This window comes from Bison bison, unplaced genomic scaffold, assembly GCF_000754665.1.
Source record: "Bison bison bison isolate TAMUID 2011002044 unplaced genomic scaffold, Bison_UMD1.0 scf7180017864366, whole genome shotgun sequence".
Taxonomy (NCBI): domain Eukaryota; kingdom Metazoa; phylum Chordata; class Mammalia; order Artiodactyla; family Bovidae; genus Bison; species Bison bison.
The window spans coordinates 2320098-2333569 of NW_011494938.1; the positions used below are offsets into that span (position 1 = coordinate 2320098).

Below are 13472 nucleotides of genomic sequence, written 5' to 3' on the forward strand. Positions count from 1 at the left end.
GCTTACTCTGAAGACACTTAATCAAATGCAGTTTCTGCTTTTTCCCCCCTTTCCTCTAGCACAGGGATCAGCAAACTTTTTCTATACAGGGCCAAATGGTAAATATTTTAGGTCTATACAGCCTCTATTGCAGCTTTCAACTCCACTCCTCTATATGTAAGATTGACAGATTGCTCTCACACACACCATCTCAGTCTTAATAAAAATCCATTAAGGACATTATAACATTTTTCATTGTGCCTGTTTTCACAAATGAGGAAACTGAGGCTCTAGGAGCTTGCATGAATGACCTGAAGTCGTACAACTAGTTATTAACAATTGAAGAATGAGAATGGACTGCAGTGCTCTCTCTCATGAGCTTTCATCCCATGTCACTGTCCTCAGCTCTTGCCCTTTCCACCTGGTTGGAAGAGAACATAACCCAAAAGATCAGCTGCAAGCTTACAACTCAGCCTGGGTGTGAACAAAGAGGCAAGCCACATACAAGATGGGTATTTAGTAATCGCTTCCCGTAGGCTCTCCTGGCAGCATGGCTGCCAGGCAAAGGAACTGCTGCTGTCTGATTCCCTGTGTGGTTCCCACACCTTCTTCTGGAGAATTCCAAGCCCTGGAAGATGTGGAGTAGTGTTTCACTATAGGCCACACCTTAAGCTTATGCTGTTTAACTGATTTCCTCTAAGGACTGTAGAAATTTACATTAGGCAGATATTAGACAGATCTGAGTTTGAATCTCAGGTCTGTCACCTAATGACTGTGTGACTTGAGACAGGTTATCAAGCCTCTGAGCCTCATTCTCTCACTGGGACAGTAGAGATGAAAAAATTGCAACCATCATGAGATAGTTATAAGATTAAATGAGATCATATATGTAAAGCTCTCCACACCACTTGCTTACCTCCTCCTCTGATGGCAGCTGAATGACAGACTGGGGCTTTCCGGGTGGCTCAGTGGGTAAGGAATCCACCTGCAGTGCAGGAGATGTAGGTTCGATCCCTGGGTCAGAAAGATCCCCTGGAGAAGGGCGTGGCAACCCACTCCAGTATTCTTGCTTGGAGAATCACATGGACAGAGGAGCCTAGTGGGCTACAGTCCATAGGGTCACAAAGTTAGGCATGACTAACGTAACTGAGCAGGCACACACAAATAACAGAGCAAGCCACGTGTGGCAAAGAGAGTTGGCAGCACCGATCTTACCTGAGAAGGCATAGTTTTTGCAGGGACCAGTTTCTCCCAAATCTAGAGGAAATGATCAGGCTCAGTCTTTCTTTTACATCTGGACCTCGGAAATTAACTGTTGAAGCACGATGCTGTCTTTAACTAAAATTAATCGTGAGTTATGTGGTTTGTATTTTACAGGAAAGCTAATCCCAAGACATCAATCTATCTTTAAAAGTAACCAGTTTTTCCATGGCATCAGTATTCCTGAACCAGAAGAGATGGTAAATTGCTCGATTTTGGTGTTTCGCTCTTTGTGCTGGTACTTTCTTTAAAGGGGTGGTTGTTTTTCTTTTAATATTTGTGCTTTGAACTCCTGTTCTCCTTATGACATACTGATACAGGTCGAATAAACCATGTAAAAACTACATAAAATGAACCAGGAGAAGGCTTTAAAAGTTTTCTTGCCCTATCCAAAGATTAATTTAATTTTAAATGTGAAGTGAAAGCATCTTTCTTTCCTTCATAAATATGGTGAGCCTTTTAATCAAAACACTCAAGTATCTTTCCCTGAAATAATTATAAAATAATTATTTTCTCATAAAAAGTACTTAGTTATATTTATTTTGAAAAACAGATGCATTCTCTATTTTTTTCAGCTTCTGAAACCTCAAATCAATACAAACCATCTTTTTACAACATGTCTTTTCACATGGAAGGTCATTCTACAAAACGATCTTTACTGTATTGAAATCAAAACTGCAAACCCCAGTGATCACCTCTACACCCTCGCTGTGGTCTTTGTGGTCATTGATTTCTTATCTGTGTTACCTGAGTTTGGGCTTTGAACTTTAAAACTCCACATGGTCTGTTGTTGTTGGTCTGCTAAGTTTCACATCCGACTCTTTGCAATCCCATGGACTGCAGGATATCGGGCTTCCCTGTCCTTCACTATCTCCCAGAGCTTGCTCAAACTCATGTCCTTTGAGTCAATGATGCCATCCAACCATCTCATCATCTGTTGCCCCCTTTTCCTCCTGCCCTCAGTCTTTCCCAGCATCAGGGTCTTTTCCAGTGAGTCAGCTCTTTGCATCAGGTGGCCAAAGTATTGGAGCTTCATCTTCAACATTAGTTCTTCCAATGAATATTCAGGGCTGATTTCCTTTAGGATTGACTGGTTAGATCTCATTGCTATCCAAGGGACTCTCAAGAGTTTTCTCCAGCACCACAGTTTGAAAGCATCAATTCTTTGGCACTCAGCCTTCTTCATGGTCCAGCTCTCACATCTGTACATGACTACTGGAAAAGCCATAGCATTGACTATATGGACCTTGGTTGGCCAAGTGATGTCTCTGCTTTTTAATACGCTGTCTAGGTTTGTCAAAGCTTTTCTTCCAAGGAGCAAGCATCTTTTTATTTCGTGGCTGCAGTCACCATCTGCAGTGATTTTGGAGCCCAAGAAAATAAAATCTGTCACTGCTTCCACTTTCTTCCCCATCTATTGCCATGAAGTGATGGAACCGGATGCTATGATCTTAGTTTTTTAAATGTTGAGTTTTAACCCAGCTTTATTCTGCCTATACAATGAAAGGATCATCAGGGAAGGCTTGTGCCCTACTCCCAATGTGTTGAAGACAGAGTGATGTGGAGGAAGGGAGAATCTGTTAAGCCAGGTCATGATTTACGGCACCTGTGAACCATTGGGTTCAAATGGTCCTGGCTTCTCTAAACACCTGTTCATCTTCAATTTATTTCATATAATACCTTGATTTATATACTAGACTTCTATTTTATTATGTTTGTTAAGACTCTTAACACATATAATGAAAGGTTAAATGTTGAATTACAAGTATAGAGGTTGAATTAAAAATAATATTCATAAAACATGTTTAGTTTAAAGACTAAAATACAGTAGTTCCCTGGTAATGCAGTGAATAAGAACCTGCATGCCAATGCAGGAGACATGGGTTCAGTCCCTGGTCTGGGGAGATGCCACATGCCTCTGGGCAGGTAAGCCAGAGCGCCACAGCTACTGAGGCGCACACTAGAGCCCATGAGCCTCGACTGCTGAGCCTGCGTGCCTAGGCCCGCGCTCCACAATAAGAGACGCCACCGCCAAGAGAAGCCCGGGCACTGCAGCGAAGAGTAGTCCCCACTGGCTGCAACTAGAAAAAGCCCCCGCAAAGCAGTGCAGACCCAGCACAGCCAAAAAGGAGAAGGAGAATGGTGCCGTTAACTTGGAAGCTTCCCCCTCCCCACATTCTCTTCCTCAGTCCCATTCTGTTCCTTGCTTACTATTTGAGTTTTGCATTCATCATTCCTTTGCTTTCTGTAGTGCTCTTACTCATGCAGTTCAGTGTGTTTTCATTAATGTTCGAAGCACCCCTATAAGTAGGTTGGGTATCCCTATAAGTAGATTTTATGGTACTGAAGGGGACATTTAGAATGAGCATTTACCAAACACCAATTGTAAGACATTGTAAAATTAAGAAAATAACTTCAGCTTTTTTTATTACACTATAGTGTAAAATCATGTAAAATTAAGATTTTAAAAAATCTTTGAAAGGAATTATATTACATATTAAGGGACTTTCTCCAAAGTATTCTTAATACTAATATATTTTAAATATCTGCTACTTTCTTGTTATATAACATTGAAATGCTTTACTCTGTTTTTTAGGAAACTCTTGAAGAAAAGTTCTCAGATGTTCATCCTGTGGCTTTGAGTTTCATGAAGGTACCTAAGAATCAATTATAACCGTATTGACTGGAAATCATAATAACTGGAGCTGGTAACTCTGGGATGGGTGGACAGTAGGTCAAATAAAGCCAATGTAAAAATGTGGTCATTGAAACTATTAAAGAACTGTGAAATAATTACAATTAGAGGAACATCAGTGGTTTAAACACTAAATCTTTCCAATATATCCTTTAAAATTAGTAGAAGATAAAAGAGAATGATTACAGCTATGATGAACACCATGCTTCTTTTGCATTCATTAGGAAATTTGACAGTTACGTCAGTGTATTTCAGACTATGGAAATTTATGAGGATGAATGTATTCCCTTTAAGTTGGAAAATCAAGAACTATGCTATCCAATAGGGTAGCCACTAGCCATGTTCCTACTGAGCAGTTGAACTATGGCTGATTAGAATTGAGATGTTCTATATTTCTATGAAAATTACCTTTTAGAAGAATATAAAATATTTCATTAATAATTTTTAAAATATTACATGTTGAACTGATAACCTTTTAGATACACTGGGTTCACTAAAATTCTAAATTGCTTGTTAAATAAATCAGTAGAAGATCAGGCAAAATCAGAACCATGTCGATACTGAATGTAGCCCCTGTACCAGGGTCAAACAAAGAACAAGTTCTAATAAAAAAGCAGAAGAAGCTCATCTATGACCAGTCTGCCATTCTTGCTTGACCGGCTGAGACCATGCTAGAAAGTGTGACTCTTCCATTCACCATGGATACTGAAAGCCTTTAATGGGGCAGGGATGGAGATACCAGTATGAGTATCTATCTTTAACAACCAATTAAGTCATATTTATAGCAATGGCTTCCATACCACTCATCAAAATGACTACTCATCAGAATGAGCTATTTAAAAATACACATTCCAGTAAATAACCTCAGATTTACAGAAGCAGAATCTCTATGAATAGGACCTTGGAGTTTATATCTTTAAGCCTCTCCCTAGGTAATTATGATGAACACCACAGTTTGAAACTCTTCTGATCTAGGAAGTAGAGCCATCAGAGTGACCTAGAGTCAACTGTGTAGACCAGCCTTTGTGCTCGTGCTGGCCACTGCCCAGGTTCTATCCAGCATACTGGATTCCTTCAGTCTGAGTCCTCCTGAGACCAAGAGCCCCACGCCTCTGAACTCTTAGATTGCCCTTACCACTGCTCCACTGGACCTCACCTGCTTTCTACCTCTCACTGCTCTGACCTGCTCTAACCCAGCATTCTGCAGATCCTATCCTGGAAGTCTAATTCCCCAACTTTGTTGGCTTGTTAAATACAGATTAAAAAAAAAAAAGCCCACAGATTGTTTGGCCCTACCCCCAGGGCATTTGATTCAGTAGATTTGGGGATGAACCAAGAAATTTGTATTTCTAGCAATTTCCAGGTGATGCTGATGTAGCTGGCCTGCTGCTGCTGCTGCTAAGTCGCTTCAGTCGTGTCCGACTCTGCCACCCCATAGACAGCAGCCCATTAGGCTCCTCTGTCCCTGGGATTCTCCAGGCAAGAACACTGGAATGGGTTGCCATTTCCTTCTCCAACGCATGAAAGTGAAAAGTGAAAGTGAAGTCACTCAGTGGTGTCCGACTCTAGCGACTCCATGGACTGCAGCCTACCAGGCTCCTCCGTCCATGGGATTTTCCAGGCAAAAGTACTGGAGTGGGGTGCCATTGCCTTCTCTGGTAGCTGGCCTAGGGACCACATTTTGTGAAGTCCTACAAGCTATTTGCTTTACAAGTGACACACACCTGACCTACATTGACCCCCTTCAAAACATTGGCTGTGCATCAAGTCTGCCCTCAAAAGACTTTGAATTGGCAAAAGAAGAGCAATTCCAGTTATTAACAAGTTTCAGGTTCTGGATAGTATACAAACTCGAAGATCTTCTAAACTTGTGTTTGCTCTACCAAGTTGTTATTCAGAGTTTTAGGGTACAGTAACAATACAGGCTCCTCTTTTTAATATCTTCTTTGCTCTTCCCGTCTTCCAAAGGAGTGTCTGAAGATGAATCCAGATGACAGATTAACCTGTGCCCAACTCCTGGAGAGCCCCTACTTTGATTCTTTTCAAGAGGACCAAATTAAAAGAAAAGCACGTAATGAAGGAAGAAACAGAAGGCGTCAGCAGGTACCTCGGTTCCAAAGTTAAAGTGCTATAAAAATGATTATTTTCCTTCTCTACCTCTCAAAGTGAGATTAGGCGGGCACCAAGATCTTTTCTTTGCACTGGTTTAATTCTGTTTGTTTGTCTAATAGAAATTGTGATTGATGCAATAAAAACCATAAAACTGAAAGTTTCCAGATTGCCGCAAAATCTTATTCCAAGTATACTTAAAGTTATTGCACAGTTCTTTTGTTACACTGATTGGATATCCTCCCCACCGAGTCATGTACCCAAGACACAACAGTTTTATACAACTAAGCCCGGATTACAGCTGAACTGACTTTGACAGGCATTATGGAAGAATCCTTGTACCTTTCTGTAGCCTCCACGTGTATAATAAGAAACTTGACTGTTCTATTCTTTCACCCATGGCAGGCACCTTAGTCTGCCTTTCCTAGGCTTTTCCTGGTAGCCAAAGATAAGCTCTGGACAGATTCAAAAAGTTGAAACTCAGATATCTGAGAACCAATCCTGTCCTAAAATGTGCCAATATTATAGATTAATATGGTGAACATAAAGATAGATGTTGATTCTATGGCTTATTAGGCAACTACCATTTACTTGCTTTCAGACAACTTTGAAGTGGAAACAAACTCCATGGAAGTAGGTTTCTTTGGGTTTAGACTTCTTTCCCCCCTCACCTGCATCCCTAGCACCTAAAATAATATCTGTCACATCGAAGGTACTTAATAAATAGTATTCAAATAAATAGTGGGTAGCCATTCCCTTCTCCTGGGGATCTTCCCGACCCAGGGATTGAACCCAGGTCTCCTGCATTGCAGACAGATTCTTTACCATCTGAGTCACTGGGGAAGCTCAGTAAGTAGGTAAACATTGCTTATTGATAAGTCAAGATGATAAGTTTCCATTTCTCAGAAAACTGACACTCATCACATTTTGCATTTGCTTAATTCTCCACCTCTGATCTACTTTTCTGTTCACTTATCTTCCCGTTAGCATCTTTGCCATAAAGGAAGAAAGTGGTCTCTTTCAGTAGTTAAAATAGAAGTTTTTTGGGAGAGAAGGGTCAAACTGATCAGTAAGATAAAATGTTAAGATGACGTCTGTGTATCCCAAATCTTTATCCAAGATAAAAATCCAAATTTTTATTACATAGGCCCTTTAACTATTCAAGTTACATGCTTGCAAGTTCAAGCCCAATACTGTTTACTTAACCAAGAAATTACGGTTTGTTCAAATTTGAAATAGTGTGAATTGTGTGTAAAAACACTGTCCCCTCAAAAACATCTCACCAGCTCCTGGACCTTTGTCGTGGGGAGAGGGGATGGGCAGGGCTCCACCCTGCCTCTTGGTCCCTGAGCCACTTTCCACTGCGCTCGCCCCTAGGTGGGTGGGGATGCTGCTGTCCCTTGACATCTCCAGTTCACAGCTGTGCTACCCTTTCTTTAATACTTCATAGCTCAGCTGAATAAGTCTTCCCAAAGACACAGGACAACAGAAGGAAAAGAAACACCAAGAGCAGCATGCATCTAGAGAATTTCGTTTACAAAGATGTCATGTTCTCTGTCCTAGCCAGCTGCAGCCTGTCCATCTTGTGTGTCAGCCCCTCCAGAGCGCCCCCCACGAGACCATGCCTAACCGTCTCCCTCCATCAGGCGGAGATGGAGAAGGCCCAGGGCAGCCCGGCACACCAGAAGGCCCTAGAGAGCAAGGCCAAGAGAAAGACAAAGACATCTTCCAAATTTTGATTTTCTTTCTGAGCACGCACGTTTTTCTTAGACATCTTACCATATCAGAAAATAAAGTTTCTGTATCTCTGAGTGATTGACCAACAATCTCCTTAAGCCTAAATATTGTTTAAAGTTGATAGTAAAGAGATTTTAGATCTTTGCTGTTCTGCTAATATCCTAAAATTAATATCTGAAGTTAAAAATCTGAGATGAGTAAAATGTAGACTCTTGCGCTTTTTGTTTAATAGCTGGTGGGAAGTTTTCTTTTAAACCCTGACCAGATACTCAGAAATGAATTCATTGAAACAGATCATAGTACGTCCCTGAGTATCCTATAATGAATAATATAAACTAATTTTCAAGTATCAGAACCACAATTTTTAGAAACGTAACTCTGTTTAATTTTTTAAATTGATGTCTTTTGACATCTTTGTACTGTATGTATCCTTTTGTTTTACCACCTTGAAATCAAACTGTACCAATAGGAATTGTTTTCAATTTACTTTCTTATTTTTGTCTTGTTCTGCTATTAGAATCAACTGTTGCCTCTCATACCAGGAAGCCACATCTCCCCCACACCTGATGGAAGAAAACAAGTCCTCCAGTTAAAATTTGATCATCTTCCAAACATTTAGTTCTTTCAAGAGGAAAGTAATTTAATACGTATACACATTTCTGTACCAGAGAGATAGGGAGTCTCAGTGTTTCAGATGCAAATGAGCCATATGAAAATTAAGATGCTTTCTAGAATTGTTTTGCTCTGATCATTACTGATTCCTCTGCCTGTGTTTTTTACATGCCAAGTTTATCTTTTAGAACATTTTCTATAAATGTTAACAGCATTTGAAACTGCACATATGGAGGAGAGATTTTCGATTTTATCAGAGCAGCCCCTCTTGAAGCAACTTGTATTGAGAATTTGTGAACTTATCCTTTGATTTATGAAAAAGATTTACATATACCATCTTACTTCAGCTGACCACATACAGTCTTAGAGCAATATCAGATTGCTTGCCTAGCCATTGTTTGTGTAAGGAATGGCATTATATTTCTGCATTTTAATTGGCTCTTGTTGCAACCAGGTCTGTTGAGTTAATCCTGGTATTTTATTCTGTGTTTTTATATTGGTGTAGGAAGGGAACCTTGAAATGTCGTCTAGGTTTATCCCTTAATTCCAGGGCAGACTCTACTTTCTCTGTCTCATAAGACATTGACAATTCTATTTTTAAAGCTAGCTAGAGAACATGCCGTACATTTACATAGAAAATAGTGGATGAACTGCGAGGAATTACCATCCTTGTGACATCACACCCTAGAATAACTGACTGCTGAGCCTTCTCCTGTCCTTTGGTGCATCACAGTTCCTTATCCTTTTCTCCTCCTGATTAAGCCATCTCAGTACCTAAACCTATCCTCCTGGGTGTATTTTCTAAACATCTCATTGTCAACACTCTCTTCCAAACATTTGCATCCATACACTCTATAAACTTGCCCCGGGCATCATGGTCAGGTCAAGTTTGTAAACACTTCTGAGAGCAGAAAGATTATCATTCAGTTAACTTCATTTTGTGTGTCTTGTCAAAAAAAAGACACAAACAAACAAAACACCTCAATAAGTGAGTTGAATTTATGTTGGGACGTTTTCCCAAGTAAACTTGACACACACATACATACGTGTAAGTACATATTTATAATTATAAATTTTGAAGCATCAGAGTAGATCCCTTTTATCCTGGACATCTAAAAATGGTACAGACTGTTCGAAAGTACTTTTAGTTTGCTAGTAAGGAACTCATGTAAAATAATAGCATGAGGAAAAAATAAATAAAAATAAAATAATAACATGAGGCTGTCTATCACTGACTGGCATAAAGGCACAAAATAGTGGCATCTTTATCAATAAATGTTAAGATGATTTCATTAACTTTTTTCTGCTTCGGGGTCTGGTATACCTAAACATGGTCAAATTTTGCAAATACACCTAATTCCAGAAATTCCTCGTATTTGACACTAAGACACCAAGCATAAATTGTTATTAAGGAAGCACAGTTCCACCTCATGTTCATCTCTAAAAGTCTGCTGCACATATAAACATGGCCCTATGAACTTTCAGAGAATCTCAATCAAGTACTTGGGTGCATCTCTTTATTGAGGAGTTATGACATCTAAACAATAGTTCTGTGCTAACTAAAGACATTTGAGGTGGGCTTATTTGACCATTTAATATTCTTAGTGTGAATATAGCCTGCTTAGGATCTTCTTTATTTTCATCTTATTATCAGAATGTGTCTCTTCAGATTTTTTGCATTTTTAGTAGGATGATACCACAGGTACAAGAACAATGAGGAATAAAAGATAAAAGCAACATTGATTAAAGATTTATTTTTAGCTTTCATAGTGGGTTTTTTTTTTAATCATTTAAGCCTTCTTATTGCCAAACCACTCATGCTGTTCAAGCTCACCTAAATGTGAGCTTATGCAGAAATTAAGACAGCGCAAGACCCCATTATCCATTTTATAACTGCTTCAAACAACAATGGAGTTTTGGGCAGAGGTTGGTTGGATAACTGTCTTCCCTTAATTTTTGCTCATGTTTAAGAATCCTTTCAAACTAGCATCTCTCTCTCCATTCTGTTCCTTAGACAAATCCATCATTTAGGTATCACTGGAGAGAGGAGAGGTGAAAGCATCTAATGCTTAGAAAAATGTTCCAGTGTAGTCATATTACCTTGAAGAAAAGGAATCTTCTGATAGACATTTGCATGCTTATCTTTCCCTGGGTGGCCCAGGCCATGGAGCACCTCAGATGCCTAGGTCGCTCAGGGGCACACATCTCGAAGTGCGACTCTTTACAGAGTGCGGATTTCTCACCTCTGTACTTTGCAGGCTCCCTTGCATTTCTCAGCTGCATGGAAGACAGCGGTACTCGTCCCCAAATTAAGTAATGACTTTTGTAAAAGTTCTCCTCAGCAAATAGGCTTGCTCTTTGCAGAAGCCCACGTGATTCTATAACCACGCGTTTCCTTCTACAGCCTTGCACACTTTCTGGCTTACCTGGGGCTTGTCTCACCTGTACCAGCTTCCAGGCTTTCTAATTTACTTACAGAGCTCTTTCCCAGGGCTGTCCAAATACGACACCGTCATGGTGAGTGACACCATCTGAATACTCCTTTCCTCCACATTAGTGTGAGCTCTTGGTGCCCTGGTTTTCTCACTTTCCACACACACATACCTGAGACTCTCCAAGTTGCTCTCTTTCTTTCTTTTTCTCTTTCTTTCTCCTTCCTCCCTTCCTTCTCTTTCATTCTTCTTTCTTTCCTTCCTTTCTCAGGGCACTTTACAATTAAAAATGCAGACCTTATTTATTCTTAGTGCTGCTGCTGCTTCAGGAAAGAAGAAAGTATAATACATAATACCTAGAGAGGACATCTGATTCAACTTTATCAGCCCCGTAGGCCTCTTTGCTTGGACTGATGATATATCCATGCAGTTGTTCAGACTTGCTCCAACCACAAAGCCCTTGAGGGGGGTCACTTTTTAAAGACTGTTTTAACAAGACTGAACCATTAAAAAGTGGTATTCAAGAGGCAGCTGTCAAATGCTTTGGATTAGGGAGGTGATTGAGTAAAGGGAAACAGCAGAATGCAGGGATGAAGAAGTGAGCAGAGAGAATGTCCCTCTGCTAAGGAGCTCTCTCACTGTCTTTTAGTGCTCTTGCACATTCCCCAAACTACAGGACATAAGAAAATTAATATGTTCTTTTTAATAAGATGAACAATTTTCAGTTCCGAACATGTTGTAAGGTCCTTGTTCATACTTGCCGTAGAATTACAGTTTTTTTAAAAGGTGGCACTTTCTTTGTCATTTGTTACCACCAGCAATTTCCAATCCTGGTTTTGGAACAACTTGAATGGCACAGAATTCTCCAAAAAATTTAAGTATATATTTTAAATTAAAACATACTCCCAAAATAGGAATGATCCTAAAATTCCACAAACAGTAGAATCTTGGAAAATTGGGGTACTAGTGTAAGGTAATAGTGAAATCACAAGTGTATAGATTTTAATGCATATAGTTAAGACATTAAGATGTCATTAAGACATTAACACTTGTAAGTTAAAGTAGTATGCTGGGTATATACGTGTATGTGTTTTCTACTAGAATCATTAACTCAACAATGTCATTCTTGTTTTGACAGAAGATGAAAAGTCAAGAGTGGTAATTTAGACAACAATAGAAATACCATTTGGTCTGGAAGTTAGGACACTGGTTCTAGGTCTGTGTAGCCTTGTCACAATATGTAACTTTCTTTTGCCTTCATTTTCTCATTTGTAAGATAAGAAAGTGGATAAATGAAATAATACGTTAGGCTCCCCTTCAGCTCTAAACTTCTGTGATTCTCTGTGGGGCATGGTATTTGTGTCTTGGATGTATCTTCCACTAAAATAGTCTTTCTCGAGACTGGTTAACAATATCAAAATACATTTTGCTCTTTATGATTTAGCCAGGAGCAAGGAGATCTCCCTCTTTCTCTCTCTCACCTCCTTTCTTTCATACTCACACAAACACACACACCGCCCCCTGCTAGTTCTATCAAGTGAATAGCAGTTTACAGACAACCACCTAACAGAGGTCAATTTGATAAACAAAATTAAATTTTAAAGCTAATTATCACTGGATTGTTTTTAATTAATGTAAATCAAACAGGTGTGCTTTCAAAATGCAGAGTAATATGTAATCATTCTTTGCTGTTTTAATCTAACTCTAATTAGCTTGGAAATGACATATGCTGTGAAATACTAATTTAAGATATCCATTAAGGCAAAGAACATTCAGTACATTTCTAACTTCAGTAAAACTTTTGGTAGTTTCAGTAAATGATAACAATGGAATTCTACAAATAGAACTGAATTTTATCTGTTTTATATTTCAACAACAGGGACACAAGCTCAGTCAACCTTATATTTAACTTATCCTCAAAGCTTATAATCAAGCCAAGAATTTTTTTTCCTATTTAACAGGCATATAAATGACTTGTATTTATAAAGTTACAATTCTTCTTTTCTGTCCTGAACGCTAGTCACTGACTGTATCTCTAAATATTGTTACTTTGAAGATGTTGTGTGTCTACTTATGATTTTAGGACATGTTTGTATAAAAGCAGGTCTACTTCAAATCACATGAACTTATGGCTGTGATTCAATTAGCATTTGATAGATAGCATAATGACAATTTAGACTTCTAGATATAATGTACTGCAAACAGTTTTAGTTGTATTATGTTAAATATGCATAATATTTTTTTATTTATCTTAAGATACTTGTAAAACCTGAGAATGGGATTAAAAACTTTGGTGACTTTATATTTGAATATATCACTTAACCTGAATATGTTCTTTAGCTTATTTTAATAAAAGTTAGAACTATTTCTGTCTCCTAATTTTTGTTCAACTCAGGTATTAGTCTATTGACTATTACTTTGTATTTAAGTGAGAAAAACTGTCATCTTCATATATTAATTCCAGAATTTGTTATTTAATTTCCTATCAGTTGGAATATCTGAACAGCTGATGTAGCAAACTATTCCTTTTGTTGCCTGGGGCTGGGAATTTTTACAAATGGAAAACTAGCAAAAATTTTTCCAGTCTGACCGGCTTGATGTTTATCTCTGAGAACATCTTTACAACTTTACTTTGAGGCTCTAAGATT

General features: G+C 38.8%; 1 protein-coding gene across 4 annotated transcripts in view; it reads left to right on the plus strand.

The window, feature by feature from the left end:
* The window catches only part of CDKL4 (cyclin-dependent kinase-like 4), a 54835-nt gene extending 41646 nt beyond the window's left edge, over positions 1-13189 (plus strand). For 3 of the 4 annotated variants that reach the window (XM_010855567.1, XM_010855568.1, XM_010855569.1), the window contains exons 7-10: positions 1357-1439; positions 3836-3892; positions 5903-6037; positions 8298-13189. In XM_010855567.1, coding sequence (XP_010853869.1) covers positions 1357-1439; positions 3836-3892; positions 5903-6037; positions 8298-8399 — 377 coding nt within the window. In that variant the 3' untranslated portion in view covers positions 8400-13189. Of the gene's footprint in view, positions 1-1356; positions 1440-3835; positions 3893-5902; positions 6038-7493; positions 7810-8297 lie in introns of those variants that run through there. The other variant, XM_010855570.1, reaches the window with a different exon arrangement.
* The last annotated feature ends 283 nt before the right edge of the window (positions 13190-13472 follow it).